The following is a 26,254-nucleotide window of genomic DNA, read 5'->3' as shown; positions in this document are numbered from 1 at the left end:
AAATTTAAAGTTAATATATATTATAATAGATTTACTTAATATTTAAGTATATATATTATATTATAATAATAAAACAAACAAATAAAAAGAAAAAGAAAGCCAAGCCAAAACGAAAGAAGAAAGAAAGCCACGGCCTTAGGGGTTTCAATTTTCCAAGTTCAATTGCTAACGTCGTACCAAAATTCTCAACTAAAAAGTGGAAAGATAAAGTCGACGAGGAATAACTCAAAATTTCTGGTTTGTATTTCTATAATCCGAACCTAGTTATTAATTGTTATATTTTTTATTTAATGCATATGGTAAGTGTTGAGGTGAGTATTTGACACTTTGTCATTGAATTGAATTTAAGTTGATTGAATGGATTGGATTGGTATATATATTGAATATATTGATTATTTGAATTGAAATGAATATTGGTTGTATTTGAAAAGTGAATTGGAGCCCTATTAACTGTATTGGGCTGAGTCGGATATAGATAGCATGACATAGGATTAGAAGAGTTCAAGGATTTCTTTGACTTCGAGTCAATGAGACACTGGGTGTCAATTTATTACTTCGGATTTATTCGATGAGGCACTGGGTTCCAATTTACTTCGTTTAATCGATGAGACACTGGATGTCAATTTACTACTTCGAATTATCCGATGAGGCACTGGGAGCCAAGCTGATGTGTTTGGTTGGATCTATGTATCCGTCCGAGTCCGAGTCGTGTTAATAGGGGTAATTAATTGAAATGACACTATGATTGATATTAGATGATATTGAATGTGAAATGAAAATGGGACAGTGAATTGAAATATGGATTGAGACACATGAATTGTGTATTCATGAATTGGATATGGAATGAATAGTATTGTTGTTTAAATTATGTGTATCATATTGTGAAAAGATATTATCTAGCAAATGATGATTATTGAGTATGGTATGAATGATGTATTTATAAATTGAATATTAAATGACTAATATAATTGTATGAATAAATGTGGTTTTTAATATTCAATTGTGCTTATAATTCAAATGTGCATATTTTATTATCTTGTCTTTGAATATTCAGATTATAGAAATATCACTGAATTTTACTCAGTGTACAATTTTGTTTTCTGTGCGCAGGTTAGGTACTTTATTTTGATCAATCCAGCAACGATCCCAAACTCAAATATGGTGATGTTTATCCTTTTGAAATATGTTGGCATGTACCTCGGGTGTCTAAATAATAGTTATTTTGTGAATTGTTTGTAAATGAGGTTATAAATATAATGTTAGTTTGGTATATATATAAACATGTGAAATTAAGTTAATGTTTAAGTGTTCATGAATTAGGAAAAATAAATTGAATTAGGCATGATTTAAAATGATGATTTGAATGATGTTTTAATGATATGAAATGATGATATAATTGTGGTACCTATGAAGGTACATTGATTAGGCACCTAGGATGTTTGTTTGATATGATTTGGATGTGTTTGATTGTGTTTTGAATTGGTTAAACGAATGATTTTTGAATTGCTTATTGTTTAAACTTGCAGGGAATGGTAAACTTGTTGTTTAAGGTACATTTTGAGTCCACACGGCCAGACACACAGGCGTGTGACTAGGCCATATGACCCAAGTCAGAGAGTTACACGGGTACAGACACAGGTTGGGACACGGTCATGTGTCCTTACTTCGAATGCCCACACAGACTAAGACACGGGTGTGTCTCTTGGCTGTGTGAACCTTGCAACTTTGAAAATTTTTAATATTTTTTGAAAAGTTCTCTAAGTTCTCGAATTAGTCCCAATTTATTTCTAACGCATATTTTGGGCCTTAAGGGCTCGAATAATGGACAGTATGTATGAGTTTAATTGGTTTTTAACCTGAATATAATATGATAAGAAATGTTTGTAATTTATATCTGTTTGATTGATAAGCTTCGGTAATGCTCTAAAACCCTATTTCAGCGACGGATGTGGGTTAGGGGTGTTACACTCACCTTCGTTTATGCAAAACGTGTACAACTGTTGTTTCAACACTAATCGATTAGCTAGATAATTTTTCATGTAAAAGGTTTCTAATCTTTTCCATAAGGTGAATGTTGTTTTCTCCATCAAAACCTCCTGCAACACATTATTTGTTAGACATAATTGAATCTTAGATAAAGCCTTTTTGCCTAACCTATCCCATTCTGATTTATCCATGCTACAGGTTTCTTCTCCGTAAGGACCTTCTTAAGATCACCCTGAATCAAAATTGTTGTCATTCGAACTTGCCACAGATTGAAATTTATGATGTCATCAAACTTGTATCAAACCTTTTTTGCCGCCATCCCCGAATGGGTTAATTGCGGAAATCGAACTAACTATTAATACCAGTTTGCTGGGGATAAACCTGGTTTAAGCAACGAATGAGTAAAATAATGAAGAATTTGAAAAGATTAAACACAAATATTTTACGTGGAAAAATCCCTCTAAAGAAGATAAAAAACCACAGGCAAAGATAATTTCACTAAAATAACAAAAAACAAAGAGTACAAAAGATGAAGATAAAACTAAGGCTCCGTTTGTTTCACTAAAAATGGCTTCCGGAAAATGATTTCTATAAAATGAATTGCTTTTTTAAAAAAGCTAATATTTTCTTACGTTTCGATGAATTTGTGTAAAATATTTTCTGTTATTTGGCAGATTTGTTGAAAATATTTCATAAAAGCTACTTTCAATGAAACAAACATACATTTGAGATTTTATTATCTTTTCATTGTTTAGTTGATTTTATTTCATAAAGCTTGTTTATATGTTAATTAATTATGTTTTAGTTTTAATTAATCTTAATTTACTTAATTAACCTTAATTGTTAATTTCGTACATTAGGGAATATAAATTTATGTTTAATTAATTTGAAAGTGGTAAATATTTACTTTGAATATTATTTGGATGAGTAAGTTGAAAAATGATTTAATTTGATAAAAATTGAAGTATGGACCAAATTGTAAAATTTTTAAATTATCTAATTCTAAGTGTTTGAGTAGTGAAATCTAAAACATTATGTAGTAACTAAATTATATGATTATGAAATAGGAACATTTGGAAATTAAGCATAAAATAATAAAGTTTGAAACTATAGGGGCTAAATTGTAAAGATTTCAAAACTTGAGTTTTAGGACTAATTTACATTATTTGAGAATTTACAATTTTGAAAAATAGAATATGAAAATTTAACTATTTAAAAATTGAGGACTAATTTTTTGAATTTTTGACAATTTTAGTTGTAAGGACTAAATTATAAAATTTAGAAATTTTAGAAAATGGACTGTTTGGAAAAAGCTATACAAAATGAGGTTTAGGACTGAATTGTAGAATAAGAAAATCTTTTTTTTGAGGAATTAAATTGTAGAATAGTAAAAGTTTAGATTTCAGGGACTAAATTGTAAATAATATAAAATTAAAATATAAGGGACTATTTTCTTCGACAGTGAAAACATCTTTCCTTTTGTTGCTCTGAAAACTTCCCCTTTTCATTTCTTTAACAGTGAAGACACTGAACAGAGCCTTATTAGTTTGGAAAATGTCTTACGAAAAAAAATTTGGTAAGACATTTTCCTTTAAAAAGCCTTGATTTTACATTTTTTTTGGAGAATGATTTCCTTTCATAGTTCATTTTCCACCAAACAAATACTGTAAAACAATGAAAATGTTTTACAGAAAATATTTTACATGCAAACAAACGAACCCTAAACCTTTAAACTCGAAGTAAGAACCTTCAAAACGTAAACACAAAATTCTCTAAAAGCTTAATACCTAAATGTGTAATGAGTTATTTTTCTAAGGTGAAAAAAGGGTCTATTTATAGGCTAAATTTGTAGGTCAAATAATATTAAAATAACTTACGCTAACCAGAGTTTAACTGAAAGAAGAAAAGCTAAAAAATATGAGGCATAACTCCACAACCTCAATAATTTAGGGATGTAATTAGAATTGTTTAAAGTTTGGGGACCAATTTAGAATGAATGTTATAGTTTGAGGATGTATGGTGTGTTAGAGTATGCCTAAAGACCAATCACGAGATAATTGTAATCACATACTCGTTTTACCTAGTTTGTTAATATAAGGCATTGCCATTGTTATTTCAGTTTCTTTTCTATGTGTATAAATAAACTGGTTAATAATAAAGTCTTAAAAATAATATGATTATTCTTAAAAAGGTCTTTAATTGAGTATTATTATGGGCTTGGACAATGATAATATATTGAGTCTAATGTGTAGTTGATTGATGACAATGTGTTGTCATTGACATAGGGATGTCAAAATCAATACATGAGTATGTGTTAGAGAACAACATACTAGACTGACCTGTCATGAGTATCTTTCTTGGATTATTATGTAATAGCCACAAATATTACTCATAGTGATAACTATGTATATGATCCTTAGACTTTAAGATCATCATTGTCTCAACATCGTGAGTCGTATATTTTGGTACAGTCAAACGTATATTGTAACAGTTTGTATTATAAAGACTGATGTTTGATAAATCACAATCTATGTAGTAGGATATGGTTGATCAAGATAGGATTTATCCCTCCTACATAATTGGGTGATATCTTAGGTCTCTTGATGAAGTGAGACTAGAAATGCATGGCCATGCTCGAATAAGTTGATATGAGATATCACACAAAAATGATATGCAATCTAGATATACGAGATTGGACTATACAAGTGTGACTATTTCATGACTTGTGTCCAATCTAGATATTAAGGATAAAATGATATAATACATGAAAAGATTATCACAAAAAGGTTATGTCGAATAATGACTTATTGTAACTTGAGTAGCAATGATGCATTGCTTGATGCCATTCATAGCTAGTAATGTTAGAAACATTCTAGTATTACTACCTAACATTACAAAAGCCTACAATATCACATTCTATAGTTGAAGCGAACAGAATCCAAATGCATTTGGTATTATATTTAGCTATCACATGAATTAAATTAATTGTTGAATTAATTTAATTTGATAATTAAATATTAAACACATTATATATACAAACTTGTTGTACAGAAATAGAGAACATAGATAAAATTAATATATGAATTTGATTCATGCAAAATATTAATTATATATATATTTTACCGAAATTATTAATATAAACAGTTATAATAATTTCGATCTAAATATAAAAGGACATGGAAAGTGATATTCTTTTCGAAAGAATATAACTTTTTCCTGACTTTCCATTTGTTTCTCTAATAATAAGGGAATAATCTCGTTTTTATTTTTTGATATATGATATTAGATTAAATAAAAGGAAATGAATCCCTTAGTGTGTTAGGGTTACCAATAAAACAAAATAAAGAGGTCTAGTAGCCGTTCTTGAAAATTCTCTCTGAAAAGTTCAAGAGAATTTTGTTGTTCGTTCTTTGACTGGGTGGATTATGTAGAGTTTGAGACATTATTATTACGGATTGGAAATGACATCTCCGAAAGGGATCCCATCAACGTCATTCATCGCTTTTCAATTTTTGAAAGGTATATTTTCGACCTTTGTTCTACTCGGTTCGTTCATTGTATATGGATCCTTGGTTGACGATCGCCGGAATAACTTTTCCATTGCGCCACTGGGCGTACCGGTGATCCAACATGGTGAAATTAACTCTTATATTTAGCATTATATTATATTATAAAAATGGTATGCATACAATTTTAACGACATGTAATATATCAATTGTTATATATAAGTAATTAGAAATGCATAATAATTATTATACAATTATAATGTTATAATGTGTATTCTTTTATTAATGATATGCAACCTAAACCTTAAATATGAAACAAATTTTATGATAGATTATAATATATTTAATTAACATTATATAATTAAGGTATATTAATTATATAATTAAGGTATATCATTAATGATATGTAATCCTGTATACAACTATATTATTATAATGTATATTTTTCTATTAATATGTAAGCTTAAACCATAAATCCTAAATTTTATGGTAGATTATAATATAAACAATTAGCATTATATAATTAAAGTAAATCATTAATATTAATGATATATAACATAATATACAATTATGATATTATAATGTACATTTTTATATATGTAAACTTAAACCCTAAACATGTAACTAACTTTATGGTAGATTATAATAATATAAAATTAACATTATATAATTAATGTAAACTATTAATGATATGTAACCATATACACAACTATCTTATTGTAATATACATATTTATATTAATGATACGATGAATCTTAATTGTGTAACTAACTTTATGGTTGATTATAATATATACAATTAGCATAACATATAGTTAAGGTTAAGTAATTAAGGTATTTAGAATTGTTATGTAACTTTTAATTTGTTTAGATTGTTATTTAACTATTTTGTTAATTTACATTTATTTATTGTAAATAATGAATTCTTTTTATTTTATTTAATATTATTTTCCGATTTTAAATTCGAATTTTTATGGATTTGGATATTTGACATATTAAATTCAGAATTTTTACAAATTATTATGGGAATTTTAATTTATTTATAATTCTTTTGTTTAAGTAGTTAGGTATAATTAAATTATTGTAAAATTGTTATTTTTGTTATAAAATAAAGAGAGATGGAGAGAATAAAGAACAAAGAAAATATGAAAGCAATAGAGGATATACTTTATTGATCAAAAGGGATGATTACAATGCTTCATCAGAGTCTCTATTTATGCACATAAGAAATATAAAAAAAAGTAGAGATCTAATTCTAATAACTATTAGAATTTAAAGTACATCAAAACTTTATCTTAATCATGATGGACATCCACTTAATAACATATTCATAACAATTTTTAATTTTTTTAATTTGTTATTTAATTACTTTTGTTAATTTATACTTATTGTTAATTATGAATAAATTTTTTTAAAATTTATTTTTTATTTTATATTATTTTGCGAATTTAGATTTTTGTGGATTCAAATATCCGATATATGGTTAAAATTTTTAAATTCAAATTCAAGGATCCGAAGGATAATAGTATTCAATTTGGATACGAATTTGGATAGTAATATTTGAATAATATGTGAATTCAAATTTTTAGACAAATTTACAAATTCAAATTCGAAAATTCCAAAAAAAAAGAAGTGCAAATATCCGATTTAGTGTCATTTCTAATTCACCATATTTTTTTTATTAGGTTTATATGAAAACTAGGTACCCAAGCTATTGAACCTTTTCCATTTAGGTACCTAAAGTTTTATTTTGTTATCACTTTGGTAACAACAATTAACTCCGCTTTTTTTTAAAAAAAAATTATAAACCAATCGAATTATAACACGATATTTTTAATTAAATAAAATATTTAAAATTTACATTAAGTAAAAATTAAATTGAAAATAAAAAATTTATCCCTCACCCTCACCCTCACCCTCACCCTCACCCTCACCCTCTCAATCCTTCTTCATCTTCTTAGTCGAAATAAAAAAACCGCATAAAAACCACCTCTCATAGCCTCAAAATGGAGAAAATGGGGAGTTTTCTTTTTTTCCCTTGAGTTGTTAATATTGGAAATGAAGATTTGTTTTAATGGAAAAGAAGATGAATATTAAAAATGGGATTTGTTTTAATGGGAAAAATTACCAGTAGAGCTTATGTTAAAATTTTATAGAAATTTCTTTGTAGAGAAGATGAAAGTGGAGAAAATGAGAGATCGAGAGATTATTTTTTTTTAACTTAATATTTATTGAATCTTAATGTTAATACTTTTATTTATTAAAAATGTGACATGTAGCAATTTGATTGGTTTAATGGGAAACAAGCACAATTGTTTAACTCCATTAAAATTCTGTTAAATTCAAATATATTATAATATCATTTTTTTACATGTTTACTAAGTGATTTTTTTTTAATTTTAAAATGTCACATCTATGAATTTAATACAACACTTTTAACAATGTGAATAATTAAATTAAATTTTTAAATTTAAAAAGTAAAATAACTAAGTTCTAAATGTAAGAAGAATATAGAGACATGGAGATATTTTAACTTTTTCTTTGGAAAATTTCTAAAAAGGAAAATAGATGATAAACATTGAAACCATATCCCTCTCATTCAAGACAAGAATTTTTAAAAGAACTCTAAAACATAGCTTACGCTATCAGTTTACTCGGAAGCAAAGTCAGAATTCAATGCTTTGCTTGCAAGTAATAACATTTTCCCCTTGATTTCACCCCATTGATAGGGAAAAAACCACAACCTCTACTCTCTTGTATTGCATGGAATTTGAACTTAAATTAGCATGTCAATGGCATTTTGCATCTAATATTATACAACAATGTCAAGACACGTGCAACCCTATACATTTCTGTCCTAACAAATTCATATCGAAACACCAACAGGTACGTTTAGGTCCAATGCAAAAATTTGTCTCCTGAAAGTCTGATGCCTTCAAGAAGTACTCGGGAATAAATAGCCCGACTTAAGACATGATTCAACTCTGGAACTGTCCCACCAATATTCTAACAAGATCACAGCAACAATGCAGTTATCTTCTGACATTGAAAAAAATTCCTAATAGTCAATAAAAGAACCAAACTCACCAAGGTGATGCACTATGCACAGGGACAAAGTCTCCTGGTATGCCGATGAGAACCATCACAAGATAGCATTGATTGTGTTCGAGTATACAAGCATGCTCCTGGATTCTGAAAGACAGGGAATATGTCATTCTCAACTTTTAGCATTAAATTTCTCATTTTATTGATAAGCCTTCATTTTCTATGACATGATTTGCTTTTCATAAAAGAAAAAAAAAACAAGTAGAAAGTAATTATTTCAATTATGAGCATAACAATCAGTTTAGCACACTTCAATTTACTTCCACGGCAAGATAAGCAACAGGAGATTATGTATGCTACATAGTCATGAAAGTTTCAATAGACATTAAAAAATTCTATCTTATCAATTTTCTAGTTGATACACAGTTTTGCAAATGTAAAACATTACAAAAAAGGAAACATACCAAATTTTTGGGAGCATCATCTACAACTTCAGCAGGTTGATCGGGTCCAACGCTTGCCAAGCATGCTCCTTTGCAGCTCATATATTTCTGGATACTGTTTATAAAGAAAAAAAAGACCAAAGTCTAAGAAAAGAAGATATCGAAAGCGCGTGAGACATAACACTATAAAATAACTTCAAGCACAAATTTTTAACAACCTCCCTGTTTGACTATACCTATACTTTCCTCCTCGATGTTATAAATGAAGATGGAATGTGTAAAAACATAGACAATATTCAACCAACTCAAGATACAATAGATAACTGGATATAAGTGCAATAACAAGAAGGATTCTATAATATACCTAAATGCAGTTGCAGGAAGATCAACCAAACAGATGGATACACTCCACAAAATATTAGCCATGCATTAAAGCAAATAATGAACCACAAAGCCACATGATAAAAGAGGAAAGAAGACGGTGAAGAACTTACATATCACACTGGTTAAGTATCAAAAGCTTATTTAGTACGCATGATTGTCCATTTGACTTGCAAACTGAATCACAAGACTCTCCTTGCCTTTGTTTCATAGGAAAAAGAGAAAACATATTAACTCGACAGAAATTACATATTAGAATCTAGAAACAGAACCAACCACAATGGAAATTCACCTTCCAATGACAACATTAATACCATTCAGTCTGGCTTCTACAGGTGAGATGGTTGACCCTGGCGCATGGAAAATTCAACCATATAATTTAATGCTAAATTTCTACCTACTGAATTAAATCAGAATGAGAACTGATCGAACATCACAGCTATATGAGTTCAAAAATATCAAACAGATAGGGCGTCATGTCTGCGAACAAATATATGTATGCATGTATGTACAAAAGATCTTTTGTTATAGCTTATGGGCTTAATAATGATTCTTGGTTATCTGATGCTATTTACTTATTTAATCTATGCTTATATGGAAAGTATACTGGAGTAGTCTATATCACTTTCTACAAGCTTCTGGATTACTGAGATCCACTATTTCCACACAATTCCCTCTGTTTCTTTCCTTTTTCTCTGATTTTACTCCATTCTTTCTTTTCATACCTAGGGCTACATCAGAGGAGCAGAAATTAAGAAGATATGAGTATGCAAATGTAAACTAACTAAAAAGGGATGAACTGAAGACATAATAATAATGATGATGTCAAAAAAAAGGTTATGTCTAAACGTACCAGAAGAATTTGATGGCAGAGAAAAGCAATGATGAAAATCACTAACATAGGCATTTTCATGAACCTGAAAAATAAAGCTCATTTAACCAGCCTGAATCATAGTTTAAACAATAAAAAGTTTCCCTTACTTGAATCACATATGCTACCTAAAGAAAATTTCACTATTGAAGAAAATGACACAGGTCAATAAATTAAACAGGAGCTGTCATTGTGGTTTGTAACTTATAGCATTAGCATGACAGTTTTCACCAACGGTTTCCAGGAAATCACACCTGGGTAGATCCCCTTCTCTTTAAAAGATAAAGAGAAATGATCCAGTAAACTGTAAATATGTTCCTATATCTATAGAGTATCACTTACCACACTTTCAGAGTTATGCCGACACCTCCTAGCACAAAAGTCAAAGACACTGAGATATGTCCCTGCCACAGAGGGAAAAAAGGAAGAAAAGTTATGAAGACCTAGTACCTCATAGAGAAACCACATGGTAGCTATAACATTGCTGAAATACAAACTACCAAAAAATTTCTTATTAAATATATCTCCAGTAAGACAAACTACCACATTAAAAAACCAAAAGCCAGTAATTACAAAAAAATAGGAATATATCATTCAGAATAAAATTTTCACAGTATACAATTTCATAGTGCCAAACTTAGGCATAACCATCACATTCAAAAGAATACTGCAAGATGATCTCCTTAGGAGATCTTTAAGTTGCTATTTTAGTGCCAGACAAGCTGTCTTTCAAATTGGTTCTTAAGAAAGGAAGCAAAAGAATTACTTCAAAAGGGCACAGGGATCTGTGATTCTCATAAAATATGAAAATTCACTTTTGGAAAAATAAATCCAGAGAAATAAGAGTGGCTGAGATTTTCTATTGCAGCAGATGACAAGGGTTGAAAATAAGCCATCAACTTATATGAGACATTACAAATATAAAAAATGTTCATGACAGACTTTCATGCCATCAAAGCTGTAGACCTCATCCCATTGCCCCTCTTTATAAGGAAGTAAACAATTGTGGCTAACTAAAACAATACACTTACCTGATGTAGATGGCTTAGCTACTTTTAGTTTCAAAACTTGTTCCTTCTGTGTCTGCAAAAAAAATCCTAGACTAAATTTATTATGCCTAACATATGTATGATAACTAGTAAAAAAAAAAAAAAAGTGGTCAAGAATGATACTTGTGCAGGCTGTAGGCAGCATGAAACACAAAATTCATAGGAGTTACAACACTGCGAAAGAACGTTGCATCCACTGCAAATTAGAATCAAAGGTGTTACAAGACACCATAAAGATGTGTCTAAGACACCATAAAGATGTGTCTAAGTCAATATACTCACTGGCAAGAGAATTTGTCTCCTCTTTCAGGACAGCAACGGTACTGTGGATCCAATGAGAGAGCATCACACACATAGCCTACAATGTAAATACTGTTGTGAAACTAACCAAACCAAAGGATGGATAACAGGCCTGACTTATTAGATACAATGGGTAATACAAATCCCACAGTTAGAACTAGAGAAAGAGTTAGGCAAATTCTCAAGTAGTGACAGTATGCAAATTATAAAGTTGAATGTAAATTAAAGAAACAACCATGAAATTAACACATCGGATCAAACTTCATACTTTCTCCTGTCCATTATACCAGTCTTTTTCTCTCCATTTGCTTTGTTTGTGACCATTGTGCAGGTATAACAGAAGATTAAACAGCATAAAGTGCACGTCTATCTTCGGTAATAACATTTTCAAATCAGTTTTAAAAAGAATAATGCTTTTCTTGAAAGACAATGAGCAAGAAACTATGTATATAATCCCAGACTTTGCATGAAAATAACCAACTTTTAATTCTTTTCATTCAGTTTTTCCTATATATTTCCACCCATTAATTCCATAAACAACTAAAATTCAATTTATTGTTTTCTTCATAATTTACAAATTACAAAAGTTGAACATGAAAATGCAAAAAAGAAAGATGATGAACATAGTAACTTATTTACCATTATCATCAGATAATAAATATCTTCCTTGAACTGTTGTTCTGCAAATGCGCCTCTCTGGAAAGCCAATCTCCTTTCTACAATTCCATTAAAAAATGAAAAAGAAAACCCAGAATCAAAACGCAGAAACAAAACTACCCAAAACTACTTCGTGGATAAAAAAATCCTAGAAAATACTTTAACCCAGATAGTTTAGATTGTAATGAACCTGGTGGCAGCAATTGTCGATGACGATTGAAAAAGGATTTGTATAACGAAAACCCAGGATAAACTTAGCCATGATTTGGATTTCGACATTATCGTCTTGGATATTCGAACCTATCAACAATTTCTCATAATTCTTCCTTCGCTGTCTCCCTCTAGATTCGGTACCCGAGACGACAAATGCAAGTTATTTTGTTGAAGGAACAGCCCGACTGCCCAACCCATTAAAATAGGAACGGCATAAATAGCAATTAATATTTGGGTAAACTAAGTCCCACCGAACTTTGATTAAAATTACCTTTTAATCACTTAATTTTTAAATCCTCCAAAATTATAACGAGTTATTATAAAATACTTGCCCAACTATTAAGTTAGGTTAATAGTGTAACATCCATCTAACATAGTTTGTGACGAGTGAAATTTGTAATACAAGTACATGTCTATCGATAAAGTAATAAGTGATAAGAAAATATCGTTCCCACAAGGATAATATTCTAAGCTATTAAATACTAACTATTCAATTTTATCTAATCCAGATCAATAAAATAAATTTTGATTCCTAGAAAAATTAAACTAAACAAATTATGTAAATTCTATTAAACTTAAATAATGAAAACTTCTAAGTTTCTCAATCAATTTTAGAGACTTAGAACTCTAACTTCACCTAATTTAGTTAATCAATTATCTCTAATTCAATTGTTCAATCTATGTACTTACTAGTCTAGGATTCAATGGCACTAACTTGACCCTTCCAGTATCTATCTAAGTTAATCTCTTTTTTTCATTAAGTATATTCCTATGCTAGGCAAGTTGAGTGAAGTCACTAAGAACAAGCCTATTTGATTGATTAGGGCATTAGGTATATTCATATCCTAGCCACAAATCAATTCGTTTGTCAATACTACTAAATTTAGTCCTAATTTATTCTGTCTAGATCTCAACCTTAATCTTCTCTTCCAAGAAAATCAAGGTTATCAGATTAGTACAACTTGGTGATTAAATAAGCACAAGACTAAATAAATAGTTAACAAGGATTGAAACAAGTGAAGAAAAATAAATCAATTAACTAAGAAATATGATCTATTATCGTTTCAAGAAAATAGAGTTTAGTTTATAATGAGTTGAGAAAACAACACAAAAGAGATTTACAATGAACTTGCACTGATAAAAATAAAAAGAAATAATCTAGAGAGAAAATAGTTAAAAATTTTATGTTGAGTTCCTCGAATCTCTTTTTCATATTTTCTTTACATGCTTGAAGTTTACCTTGGTCTGAGAGTTTTTCTCTAGCCTCTAACTGATTTCTTCACTCTTTTCTCCTTTCTTTCTCTTAAATTTCATTACCATTATTTTTAGGTTTTTTTTTCTCGTGTAGCTTCATCGAACATGAAATTTGCGTTGGAGCAGACTACTTGCTATGATAATTTTTGAATTGAAAAAAATGCTCCATCACATTGAATTAGATCTAGTGGAGCAAATGACTTCTCTTCTTCATTCGATACCTACAAAGAAGAAAGAAAAATGGTAAGAAACCCAAATTCTCTAAAATTGATATAAATTGAAAAAAAAATTAATCCGAGAAATATAAAATGTAATAAAAACTAACCTCAACGCAAAAATTATCTCCTAAAATACTATGAAATTTATACTAAAATGACTCTAAATATGAGAATTATCACACCCTAAACTTAGATTTTTGCTAGTCCCTAGCAAAAGACAAAGAAAAAAAATATTTAACCAAATCAAAATTAGATTTATTAGTTTTGAACGTTTAGAAATTGCCTTAGTATCTCAAATCAAAATTTAGTTAAACAATCTCTAAATCCTAAGGTACTCCCTACAATCAATGCCAAGTATATGTGTCTGTGAATATTTTATATCTAGCAATTAGATTAAATAAAATCAACGTGAGGTAAAACATCATTGAAAAAGTCTCATATGTGTCTGCGAATGGGTAAAGGATGACCAAACAATAGCTTAAGATGATGAAGATGTTTAGGGTAGTCACGATGAGGTTCCAGCTCCTCCTCTTGCTCCTTCAGTTGGCTCCTATTTTAGATGAGCTAAGATGAGCTAAGTAATATGCTTCTTGATGCGATTAACTCTATGGGAGATGAATTCTGAGGTTTTCGAATAGAGGTCCATGATGCGTTTCATAGTATGGGGTCTAGGATGTCTATTTTGGAGGATCAAGTGGCTCAATTTTTTACAAGATTTCGTCCACCTCCTCCACCTCAAAAGGATTAGGATAGGTTTTGCATATTCATACATTTTCATGTGCATCATTAAGTCATTTCATCTTATATCCTATGACTTTGTCTGCTTAAGCTAAATGTTTATTTTGGTATATTGAGATACTTTGATGTTTACTCTTATGTTAGTTCCTATGTCTTATTTGCTTCATCTTATTGAACTAATCATTTCTATTTCTCTTTTAAGCTTTACTAGTTTTATTTTGATATAACAAAAAGGGGAAAAGAGAAAGGTAAATTTAATTTTGGTTAATGATTCATACTATGCATATGCCAAATGTAAATTTAGTTACCAAATTTTTTGAATTTTTCAAAATGTCTTTAACTGGCCAATATATAAATGAAGGCCAAAATTTTGATAATGAAAAACAAATTTTTCTAAGGCTTAAATTGAAAATGATTTTTAGAAAGGGGGAGAAAATTTATTCAAAATCAAATTTACAAAATGTTTTGTTATATCAAAAGGGGGAGATTGTTGAACCAAGCTTTACTTGGCAAATAATTTTAATATAACAAATATTATGTTTTGAATAAAAACTATTTTAGAATAACTTGGTAAAAATTCCATTTCAAATGACATTTAAAAAGAAAAATGGCTGAGCTCATACTTAGAAATTATTTTAAGGTCAAGTTGTTAAACAAACCTTTAAACATTTTACAAATATGTTTAAAACTGTTATAGGCCAAAATGTATCTATGCTTTTTTGTCAATTATCGATACATTTAAATGAGTATCGATAAATTCACAAATTTATCTATACATTTTTCGGTATTGATACAAAAATGACATTTTGTTTTCCAAAATGTTTACTAAGTATCGATTCGGCATCGATACCTTTTGTTTGGTATCGATAAATTTATTTAAGTATTGATAGTAGCACACCTTTATCAATACACTTTTTAATATCAAAACTAAATTGGCATTTTGACTTCCAAAGGATTCATTAAGTATCAATATTGTATCGATACCTTTTGTTTAGTATCGATAAAATTATTTTGGTATCGATCAAAATGCTTCCAATAGTCACTAAACTAGGCATTAAATGTTATTGGTATTGATACTCGTAGAATAATATTGATACTTATTGTTGCAGGTGAAATTAATACATTGGTATTTTCATCTGAACGGCTCTATTCAATATCCCAACAATCACAAAGGTTGGAAATCAATTAGAGGGTATAAATACCAACTTCTAAAGGACCTACAACAACAAGAGAGATTATTAAAGCTTAAAGATCAATCAAATAACCTTTGTGCTCAAAATTTTCATACTTTTCTTACATACATCTATAAGATTCATTGTTATTCTATCAACTTAGGTGTGTTTCTTTGTAAGTGTGCTTAATTGGCAAACACTTTGATCTTGTAAAAGCTATTTCTTATTTGCTTATTTGTTTCTCTTTGAGAGAGTTTGAGTCTTAATATTTGTGTAGAAATCTTAACCGAGTTGTAAGGTTAAACCTTTTGATTAAATTAGTAATTTGGAAAAATCCTTAGTTGTGGAAAGCTAATGTAGTGGAGTAGGCATGTAACATCCCGATTTTGGGCCTAGTCAAAACAGTGGTTTCGGGACCACAAATCCGATGAGAAAAAATTTATTTTTATTATATTTTTATGGTCTAAAATTTCACGAAATAAATTTGTGAAAATTTCGTTCGAAAATTTTGACGTTTGGGCACTCAATTTAGTCAAAAAGACTAAATCGTAAAAAGTGCAAAATTTGATTTCTACATGCTAGAGGTGTCCAATTGTTATGAAATTTTAAATTGGAGGTCCTTATATGGTAATTAGACCATTGGTTAAGTTTGTAGACAAAAATGGACATTTTTAGACATGAATCCAAAATTTTTCATTAAAGGCATTTTGGTCATTTAGTTATTAAAATGAATTAAAAACAAAATTAAAAGCCAATTTTTGTCCATCTTCAACCTGTTGGCCGAAACTTGCATGGAGAAACCATGGATAGGATTTTTCAAGCTTCCAAGCTTGATTGTAAGTCCGTTCTAACCCCTTTTTAATAATTTTTACGTTTTTACAATCCCCGTAACAAGATCTATCTATTTCTACCATTAATTTGAGCTAGGATTTATGTTTAAAAATTGAACCATGTGTGACATGCATGCATTTTGATGTCTGATGGTAGAAATGAGTGTTGGGTGTTAAATAAACGAGCTTTACTAAGCAGTTTTCGATGAAAACGTCTGAAAAGACCATTTTATAAAAGTTGTAAAATGGTATAAATGTGTGTTTTTGAGGAGAATTGTATTCTTCTATAGTTATGAAAATGGTTCAGCTAGGCCTATAGAGTGAGAAAATTGAATAAAAATCACTTTACGAGCCTAGGGGCAAAAGTGTAATTTTGATAAAGTTTAAGGGCAAAAGTGTAATTTTGATAAAATGTGATTTTTGGATCACATTAAATAATGTGACTAATAATTGGACTAAATGTGATATTATAGATCAAGGAAAATGAGGATTGGACCTAGATCGGGTGAAAAATGGAAAATTGACGGTTAGGTTCCTTTTTGCTATTTTGGTGCTAAGGTAAGTTCGTGTGCCAATAATATTGCTATGCTATATTTGAATTGAAAATTCTATATTATTATTGCACGAATGGAATGATTTAATATATTGCAAAGTGATGAAAGAATGGTATATAAAATTTGTGAGAACAATGATATATGGCTAGTAGCACATGAAATGTTTGATGGTTCAATCATTGATGACTTGCATTATAATAGCTGAATATATTGAGAATTTGATATAGCATGATGTTTTATTAAGTTGGATAACTTGTGAAAGAGTGAAAAGGAAGGTAAGTTTGTATGTAAATAATATATCGATTCTTTTTATATTATTATATTTCGTTATTATATGAGATGTGGCTGCCTGTAGAATGATCATTTGATGTAAATTACGAATAGAAATAGACTATGAATGAATTTTTTAAATGTTGAAAAGTGAGGAATTTCCCGGTTGAACCTTCGGAATAGAAATGATACGAATGATCCATTGTGAGGATACATGTGTAGTACTATGTGCAGGCTACTATATGTTTAAGATGGTTTTAGGTCACGTGTGTAGTACTAAGTGCAGGCTACTACGTGTACCAAATAGTTAGGTCGCATGTGTAGTACTAAGTGCAGGCTACTACGTGTATCAGATGGTTAGGTCATGTGTGTAGTACTAAGTGTAGGCTACTACGTGTATCAGATGGTTAGGTCACGTGTGTAGTACTAAGTGCAGGCTACTACGTGTACCGGATTGTTGGTCACATGTGTAGTATTAAGTGCAGGCTACTATGCATACCAGATAGCTTCGGTTACAAGGGTGGTAATATGTGCATGCAACCGTGTATCTGTTATTATTCCGATGAGTTTAACGGGAAATCGACTAAGTGAAATACATGTGAACATGACCATGTGATGAATAAGTGCAGGTATATATTTATGGAAATTTATGAGCAATGTGCTCGATAGTTGAGCGAACTTTCGGTAAGATGGAATGTAGCAAGTGAAATCATGAAAGAGTGAAATTTAGTAATAAAACAGTTTTGGACAGTAGCAGTTGTGTGACTTTGAAAAATCACCAAAAATGGTGGAAATTGAATTAGAAACTGGATAAGATATGGGATTAAAGCTTATTGAGCTTAGTTTCATATAAAGGAAACGGTGTAAGCAAAAGAATTTCACATTATGAGATATTTGAATTTTTGTGAGATAGGGTCAGAATGATTTTGGAATCCCCTGTTTTGACTTGGAAAAATCAGTAAAAAGTGTACAAATATAATTATGGGTTATAATTCATATGCTTAATATCCTTAATGAGTATATTTTCAAAATAAACAAACAGGAACATTATCAAAATCCTGTACAAAGAGATAATTAATTTTTAGTGAAGAGGGGTCGGAACTGTTGGACAGCAAAACAAGGGTGACTTTAAAGAATAAGTTGTACTTATTGACTAGACCAAAAATTCTTAAAATTTTATGGTATGAATATATGTGAGTCTAGTTTCTATGAAAATTATCAGTTCTCAATTTGGAGTCCTGTAGCTCCGAATATAAATAATTTAGTGACCATGACTCGAGAAAACAACTTAACTGGACTTTGAATAAATAGAGAGGAATTGAAAAATAGCATGTTAATACATTGCTTATTATTTTCATGCGAGCTTACTACGCGTAAAGCTTACTCCTTCCTTTCTATTTCTTTTAGTGTTGTCAGGTCGGCTCGAGGTTGGAAATCGTCGGAGGCAGCATCACACTATGAAGTTAATACCTTTGGAGTATTGATACATATGTTAGAAATATCAAGTGAGAGGCATGTATAGGGACCTAGTTCTATGACATGTGTTATTATGATTTGGCTAAATGTATTGGCCTATATCGAGCTATTGTATATAGCCATGAGAGGTGGCTCATATTGATTATGGTTTGTAAGTTTAGCTAATCATGTTACGTTTTAATACATATGATGTGATGATATGAATATGTTTGTTTGCCATGCATGGTTGGTAATATGTCATGTGTGTTGCTGAGTGCATGTTTTATGACCAATCGAGGTGGTCATGACCATGAATTAAACATGTAATATGGTAATAAGATGATAGTGCATTGAACATGGATGTTTGATGTATAAGTTAGTAACCATAGTTTAATGGTATAAGTGATTAATGAGATGACAAGGTCAAATGAATGTGTAATAATGTGGCTAGACTAGTTTATCATGAGTAGGTGGAACATATGTATAATGACGAGCTAATGTTGAATGTGTCTTAATAAAGGGTGTTTAATCACTAAAATGATGCCATGAGTTGTGAGTTTGATATGTATAAGGTTGTAAGGGTTTATGGGAAACATGAAGGCTTGGAAAGTAGCCTAAGTGGGTTTATGGGAAACATGAAGGCTTGGAAAATAGCCTAAGTGTTAGCCATACGGGTAGAGACACGACCATGTGTCTCAGCCGTGTAAAGGACACAACCTAGCACATGGGCGTGTGGCCTGGCCGTGTGGTTCAAATTGTTTTGCTGATATCACAAACAGAGAGTTACATGAGCGTGCCCCAAGCCACACGGGCGTGTGTGACCGTGTGTGACCACACGGTTCAACACACACGGGCGTGTGACTCTGCAAAGCAAGAAATTTGCTAAGTTCTCCAAAGTTTATTGAAAGTTCTCGGTTTAGTCCCGAACCACCCCGATGTATGTTTTAGGCCTCGAAGGCCCATATAAGGGACAATATACATGTGTTTGAAAAGTTTTAATTTGGACGAAAATTTTATGGCCCGATTTTTACATGAATGACTGTGTATGTGTTTAGTAATGCCTCGTATCCTATCCCGATCTCGGGTACGGGTAAGGAGTGTTACAAGACAATTGGGGTCGAACCACTTTAAATCATTGTGTCAATTGTTTCATATTCTTTTATTACTTCCGCCAAATTTTTAAAAGGCCAATTCACCCCCTTCTTAGCTATTTTGATTGAGTTTTCGATCCATTATCGAGCTAACATTATTGAATTGATGAGTGGCTAAGTCCTTTAGGGAGATTAACAAGTGGACGTGGGAGTAATAAATGGAAGAATGAGGGTTTCCCATGCGAATTAGTTGGTATAAATTTATGTGTGCTTAAACCTTAGGATTGACAACTCTAGGAAGTAATCTAGATTAAAAGAGGTTGAGAGATAAGTTTGCCGAGTAAATCGTGATTTATCCTAGTCAAGAAAGTGATGTTGAGAGATAAGTGAGTATTAGTTGATTAATTAATTAGTAAAAGCCGAGAGGTAATAATGGTTAGTTAATAACTAATTCACTAATAAAACTCGAATTCTGGAGTTAATTGCAACCATTGAAGCGAATTAATCTTCTGTTGATTATCTGAGAGTTTTTTGTTTGTCAACTTCTTTTTAGTAGTTTAAATTTTATTTTGTGACCTTAATAGTTAGCATTAATCATTGTAATATAATTTTTAGTGATTATCGTTTAGATTTGCTACCACAAGACAATATTTTTAGATATAATCTAGCCTCCCTTGGATACGATTCTCGGAATGCTTGTTAGTGTTTTGTTGTAACACAAAACTATATTACAATTTAACATATTCGCTTGTAGATATTATACTTTAATTATATATTTTATTTACACGATTTTTACTCTAAAAATTTGTACATTTGGATGAGGTCAAGTATGCGTATTATATATATCTGCACCATTTTTTCTTCACTATGAATTTTGTTTCCCACGTAGTTTTTATAGTAGGTTTTAAAGAGCCATGTTATATAGACATCCATCAAAATCAATACAAATTTAATGTACTTTAATATTCTAATATTTATTAGAAGTAAAACTTTATATTATATATAATTATAAATATAAATTTTAGAAAAATATGAAAAAAAGTGTTATTAATCAATAAAATACAAATTCTGTTTTACTATATTTTTTCTTTTAATTTTTATTCTCTCTATTCTTTTATTTCATAACAAATTAAAGATTAACCTTCTAACCCAATTTTAAATTATTTTGTTAAACTTTTGGGATTTACTTAATTGACCCGATCCGACAACTATTTGTGATCTCCCAATAAACGTGAAATGATGAAACTCAGCGGGACTTCTCGTGGTGGAAACATTGCTGGAAGCCAAAGCCAATGTCTGCAACTCACAGCCAGCACGTGCTTCGCTTGGTCCTCTCATGCCGCAGCATCAAGGCCCACGTCACTCAGCCGGGGACATCCTACATCGTCGCCATGGCCTCCTCCACCGAGCAAGAATTTCTCATCCAATACCGATCCAAGCTCGACCAATTCCCTCGCTCCCGCCGCTTCTGGGACTCCAAAGTCGCTTCCAAAGTCGGCGAGAAGCTCGGCTTCCGCTTGAAGGAAATCGGCATCAGCAACATCGCCATCGATGTCGATGAAGAGATCTCTAGACCTATTGACCGCCGTAGATTGGTTTTGCCGGTCTTTGATTCTTTACGCCGTGTCGGTGTGGAGATCGATGGTGCCGAAAGATTGAGCCAAATTGGCCAGAACCAGGGTTAGTCTTTCATTTCTCAATCATTTTTGCCCTATTTTCTGTAGTAAAAGATTTGTTTTTACTGGTGCTTTTATTTACAGAGATTAGGCTTCTGAATAAAATTTAGAGTGATTCAAGTCTGTTGCTTTTTGAAACCCAACTCTGGTAGCTTCTTTTCTATATTGGCATATTGCTTGTAGCAAATTTTGAAACCAAACAATTGTCAGTTAAGTATTTTTATCCATTTGCGATATATGTATTTATCATTGAACAAAATCTGCAAGTAAAACTTGTAAAATTCATCTTTGAAGAGATATATGAATATGCTATTTAGTTAAATGTTCTGGTTAAACTTTCTTCCAAATTTACTTTTGCATTAAAATGTCTGAGTAAAGATTAGAATTCAGCTTTGAGTAGATATATATCATATATGAACATACTATTGAGCTGAAAGTTCGAGAGAAACTTGCTCCATAGTTTATTTTGAATTATATATTTAAATGTCCGAGAATGCTTGCAGAATTCATCTTTGAATAGGATATATGAACATATGGTTGAGCTAAATGTTCGGGTGAAGCTTGCTTAATATTTTATTTAAGCTTGCAGAAATTTTTCCTTGATTAGATGTGAACATAATATTGAGCTGAATTTTCCGGATGAAACTTGCTTAATTTATTTTTAAACTAAATGTTCAAGTAAAGCTTGCAGAATCCATCTTTGAATAGAGGTAAATGAACATACTATTGAGTTCATTGCTTGGGTAAAACTTGCTCTTAATTTTCTATTGAATTGAATGTCCGAGAAAAGCTTGTAGAAATCACTTTTGTACTGAAAGTTCGGGTGAAACTTGCTCCATAGTTTATTTTTGAATTATATATTTAAATGTCCGAGAAAAGCTTGCAGAATTCATCTTTGAATACGATATATAAATATATAGTTGAGCTAAATGTTCAGATGAAGCTTGCTTAATATTTTATTTAAGCTTGCAGAAATTATTCCTTGAATAGAGGTGTGAACATACTATTGAGCTGAATGTTCCGGATGAAACTTAATTTATTTTTAAACTAAATGTTCAAGTAAAGCTTGCAGAATCCATCTCTGAATAGAGATATATGATCATACTATTGAGCAGAATGTTCGGGTGAAACCTGCTCAATAGTTTACTGTTCAGCTAAATAATGTTTATAGAATTCATCTTTGAATAGAGATATATGAACATACTATTCAGCTTAATCTTTTGTGAAGCTTGCCCATAATTTACCATTGAATTAATTGTTTAGGTAAAGATTGTAAAATTCATCTTTAAACAAAGGTGAATGAACATACTATTGACCTAAATGCTTGCTCCATAATTTACTATTGAACTAAATGTCTGAGTATAGCTTGTAGAATTCATTTTTGATTTGGGACATATGAACATAAATTGAGCTAAATGTTCAGGTTAAACTTGCTCCATAATTTGGAACTGAACTTAGGCTCCCTTTGGATGCAACTGCATCTCAGTGCGTTGGCTGTTTTAGGCTAAAAAAAAATTGCAACTGAAACGTTAGTAAACGCAAGGCTGTTTGGAAAGCATTCTTCAGTGCGTTGAGAATGCATTTCACCTCACCGGAGGCTTAATTTCAGACTGGAGCCTTTTGTTCCAGTGAAAATTGGGTAACTTCAATTGCTTTTTTTTTCCTCTTTTACCCATATATTCTTCCGTTGCATTCTTCTTCAGGCTTTTCTGATGTTTGGTTACCCTTCTTCTCCCCTTTCCCCTTCCCCTTGGGTTGCAAATCAGTGTTCTTGGATTTTCTGTGTTTCTCCTTTTTTCTAATTGAAATTTTCATTTTTTTCCTTATTTGGTTTTGCATTTGTTTTTTAAAATTCTGTGTTCTTGGATTGACAGGAGCAAAAGTTCTTGATCGGAAGTTCAATAATAAAACTGTCTTGCTTCATTTCCATTATTTATTGCTTGGTTAACATTCTGTAAGGCCTTTGTAATTATGCTTCAATATCGTGTTTCAATTTTTTTTTTGTTGATTATTTTCTAATCTTGAGTTTCCCCTGTTCTGCATCAGATATGCATGTACTATGAGTCCATAATCCATATTATTTCAGTGATAACATGGGGGTGTACTGAGGACATTGTTATTTGATCCCTCTTTTTTCTTTTTCTCTTATTTAAGGGACTTACATTTGTTATGCTCAGGTGTAAACCTTGATGGAATCTGTTTTCACTTTTCTTTCTCAGAGAGTTTTTACATAGCTTTATGGCTCTGTAATGATGGTCATTGGAGTATATCCGTCCTGTGGATTTTTGATCTAGCATTCTCGTCTCCCAAAAATATTTTAAGTTTTACATTTTTCCTTTTATTTTCACTGGGCTTTGGGAGAGGTTGTTAAAACTTTTGCAAAAGCAGTGAACTTTTGTGGTATCTACCAGATTGGTTCAATGCCATTTGCTTATTTTCTTGGCATATGGTGGAAGTCGTGACTCGTGAAAAGCATTAAAAAATAGCTCGTTTTAGTATGTATAACCTAAGTTGTCGGATTTTGGATCAATTAATATCCAGAATCAAAGAATCACTGCAAACGTGATATATTGTTCTTATGGTTCCTTGCTATTCTGTAGAATCGGTGAGTTTATTTGCTATTCTATAGAATCGGAGTTGTTCTTATGATCAATGTTGCAAACTTTTGCTTCTAAAGATGCTTGCAGTGGGAATTTTTATTGTTAGACTCCTGTGACTTCTTTTATGACTCTTCAATAGTCTGATCAATAAAGTCTTTGTTTTGAATGGTTTTCTTTTGTTGCAAAGGATGGTGCGCAGGATGAATTCAGTTTTATGCTGTATTTTAAAATGCTATGCTGTCTGTATGCTGATGCATTTTATTCTCTTGTGTTCTTTGTCTGGTGATGTTCAAATTGTTAGGGAGCTTGTTACAAATTTGTTAACGGTTTTGTTTATTAATGTTTTCTCTGTTCATTATCTTGGCTTTTCTAATCTATTCATCCTTATTCTGCAGCATATTGAAGACTTGACTTAGGAAAAGTTTTCACTGCAACGAGCTCTTGAGGCCTCACATACATTAGCAGAATCTTTGGCTGCTGAAAATTCATCTTTGACTGATAGTTATAACCAACAGGTTTGTTTCCAAATATTAGATTAGCAGCATTACCGGCTGTCATGGTCATGATATGTTTTTTTTATCAGTTCATCGTGCTTCTCCATTGCAGCACTTTCTGTCATTTCATTATCCTAATTTGTATTCTCAATCCTTCTTAAAAATCTCTTAATTATCTTACATTTACTTTTCTCCCCAGAGAAGCATTGTCAACCGGCTAAAATCTGACATGGAGAGCTTACAAGAAGAAATCAAGGCCCAACTGGTTAGTATTTACTATATTTAGGTACTGGTAGTCACTTCAAATTGTTAGAAATAATTGAATCTCATATAACTACATACCACTTTATGTCATATGGTTAATGCAATGGTGTTTGTATGGCATGTGTCATGTGTGCACATATGCACATTGGTTTAGACTTGTTTGTGCTTAGATAAAGTTCTATCTAAAAATTGAGATACCTACTGCTGTCTATTGCATCTCTGGTGGTACCCATTAACCAAAAAATGCAGTACAAGGAACCCTCTTGAGGTTGTCCATGTCTATGCCCTTTGATCTACACTTGAAGGGGCCTTAAGTAGTGCTATCCCAAAGTTATTAAATATTGGGTTTGTTTCGGTTTTATATTCAGGTTGGGCCTCTCAACCTATTGCCTATTGGTTTTAGGTTAGATGCTTAATAACTTTTTATCTATAAAAATGATCCTAAGGCTGGAGCTTGTCCATTTTTCCTGGATTCAATCAATAAGTCTTTGTTTTGAATGGTTTTCTTTTGTTGCAAAGGATGGTGCACAGGATGTTCTTGAACTTTGGCCTGCAATGCAATAGGAAACCAGCAGCAAACCAGCGTGCAGACCGGCATCCAAGCTGAACCAGATAAGCAGCAGCATTTTGTTTATTTTGTTCATTTGTAACTTGATTTAGTTGCAATGTAATTTATACTTAAAGTTAGTAGGAGTAGTTGTTGATTTATGTTTGATGTTATAGCTGGTATGTCAGCTACATTTTGTTTGTAATTCTATCTAGGCTTTAGTCATGTATCTTATACTTGACTCGTTCAAGCTTTTGATGGTTTTTGAACCATGAACAATAAGAAATGAATCAGATATGTTGATGAAGAATTGAACATGTGGTTTCTATTGGATTTCTTCTGAAATTAAGAAATGAATCATTTTTCATTCATCATTGCATTGCTTCATCTTTAGCTCAAATGTGAATCATTTTGCATTTTCTCTTCTGATGAATATTCCAATCTATTGGACAAATACACTAGTGTGATGTTGGAAACAACATGGATCTAGATTTGAATTGTATGCCTTGGGTTTCAATATAAATGAAGCAGAAATTATATATTTAAATTTGATTTATTATATAAATAGTAAGAATGAAATGAAAAGTATAAAAATATTTTGAAAATATGAATGTTACATTTTTAAAAATATTTTATCCAAT

General features: G+C 30.9%; 2 protein-coding genes across 7 annotated transcripts; one reads left to right on the top strand and one right to left on the bottom strand.

Annotated features, from left to right (window-relative positions):
- Positions 1 to 8,063: 8,063 nt before the first annotated feature.
- Positions 8,064 to 12,655, bottom strand: LOC107896940 (uncharacterized). Of its 2 annotated transcripts, XM_016822255.2 has the most exons (12): positions 12,428 to 12,655; positions 12,220 to 12,296; positions 11,563 to 11,638; positions 11,404 to 11,476; positions 11,263 to 11,314; positions 10,574 to 10,635; positions 10,214 to 10,277; positions 9,653 to 9,710; positions 9,474 to 9,560; positions 9,001 to 9,094; positions 8,579 to 8,683; positions 8,064 to 8,497 (listed from the first exon to the last, which is right to left on the bottom strand). In XM_016822255.2, the coding sequence occupies exons 1-11, from the start codon at positions 12,514 to 12,516 to the stop codon at positions 8,591 to 8,593; spliced, it is 825 nt and encodes a 274-aa protein (XP_016677744.1). In that variant the 5' UTR covers positions 12,517 to 12,655; the 3' UTR covers positions 8,064 to 8,497; positions 8,579 to 8,590. The 2 variants fall into 2 exon arrangements, with proteins under 2 accessions (XP_016677744.1, XP_040935164.1); XM_041079230.1 differs by having other exon boundaries at positions 8,064 to 8,683; positions 12,428 to 12,647.
- Positions 12,656 to 21,244: 8,589 nt separating this feature from the next.
- Positions 21,245 to 25,984, top strand: LOC107896941 (uncharacterized). 5 transcript variants are annotated; one of them, XM_041079229.1, is made up of 6 exons: positions 21,245 to 21,712; positions 23,132 to 23,347; positions 23,583 to 23,662; positions 24,704 to 24,823; positions 25,002 to 25,067; positions 25,586 to 25,984. In XM_041079229.1, the coding sequence occupies exons 1-2, from the start codon at positions 21,325 to 21,327 to the stop codon at positions 23,134 to 23,136; spliced, it is 393 nt and encodes a 130-aa protein (XP_040935163.1). In that variant the 5' UTR covers positions 21,245 to 21,324; the 3' UTR covers positions 23,137 to 23,347; positions 23,583 to 23,662; positions 24,704 to 24,823; positions 25,002 to 25,067; positions 25,586 to 25,984. The 5 variants fall into 5 exon arrangements, with proteins under 5 accessions (XP_040935163.1, XP_040935162.1, XP_040935161.1 ...); XM_041079228.1 differs by lacking the exon at positions 23,583 to 23,662; XM_041079227.1 differs by having other exon boundaries at positions 23,583 to 24,823.
- Positions 25,985 to 26,254: the final 270 nt, after the last annotated feature.

This window comes from Gossypium hirsutum, chromosome A10 (genome assembly GCF_007990345.1).
Source record: "Gossypium hirsutum isolate 1008001.06 chromosome A10, Gossypium_hirsutum_v2.1, whole genome shotgun sequence".
Lineage (NCBI taxonomy): Eukaryota > Viridiplantae > Streptophyta > Magnoliopsida > Malvales > Malvaceae > Gossypium > Gossypium hirsutum.
Note: the sequence above shows the minus strand (reverse complement) of the source record. Positions and strands in the feature narration are given on the sequence as shown.

Coding starts and splice junctions, on each gene's coding strand:
- LOC107896940 (XM_016822255.2), bottom strand. CDS start 12,516: ATGTCGAAATCCAAATCATGGCTAAGTTTATCCTGGGTTTTCGTTATA. Junction 11,477..11,562: donor GGAGACAAATTCTCTTGCCA/GTGAGTATATTG, acceptor TCTAATTTGCAG/TGGATGCAACGTTCTTTCGC. Junction 9,711..10,213: donor TCTGCCATCAAATTCTTCTG/GTACGTTTAGAC, acceptor TCCATGCGCCAG/GGTCAACCATCTCACCTGTA.
- LOC107896941 (XM_041079225.1), top strand. CDS start 21,325: ATGTCTGCAACTCACAGCCAGCACGTGCTTCGCTTGGTCCTCTCATGC.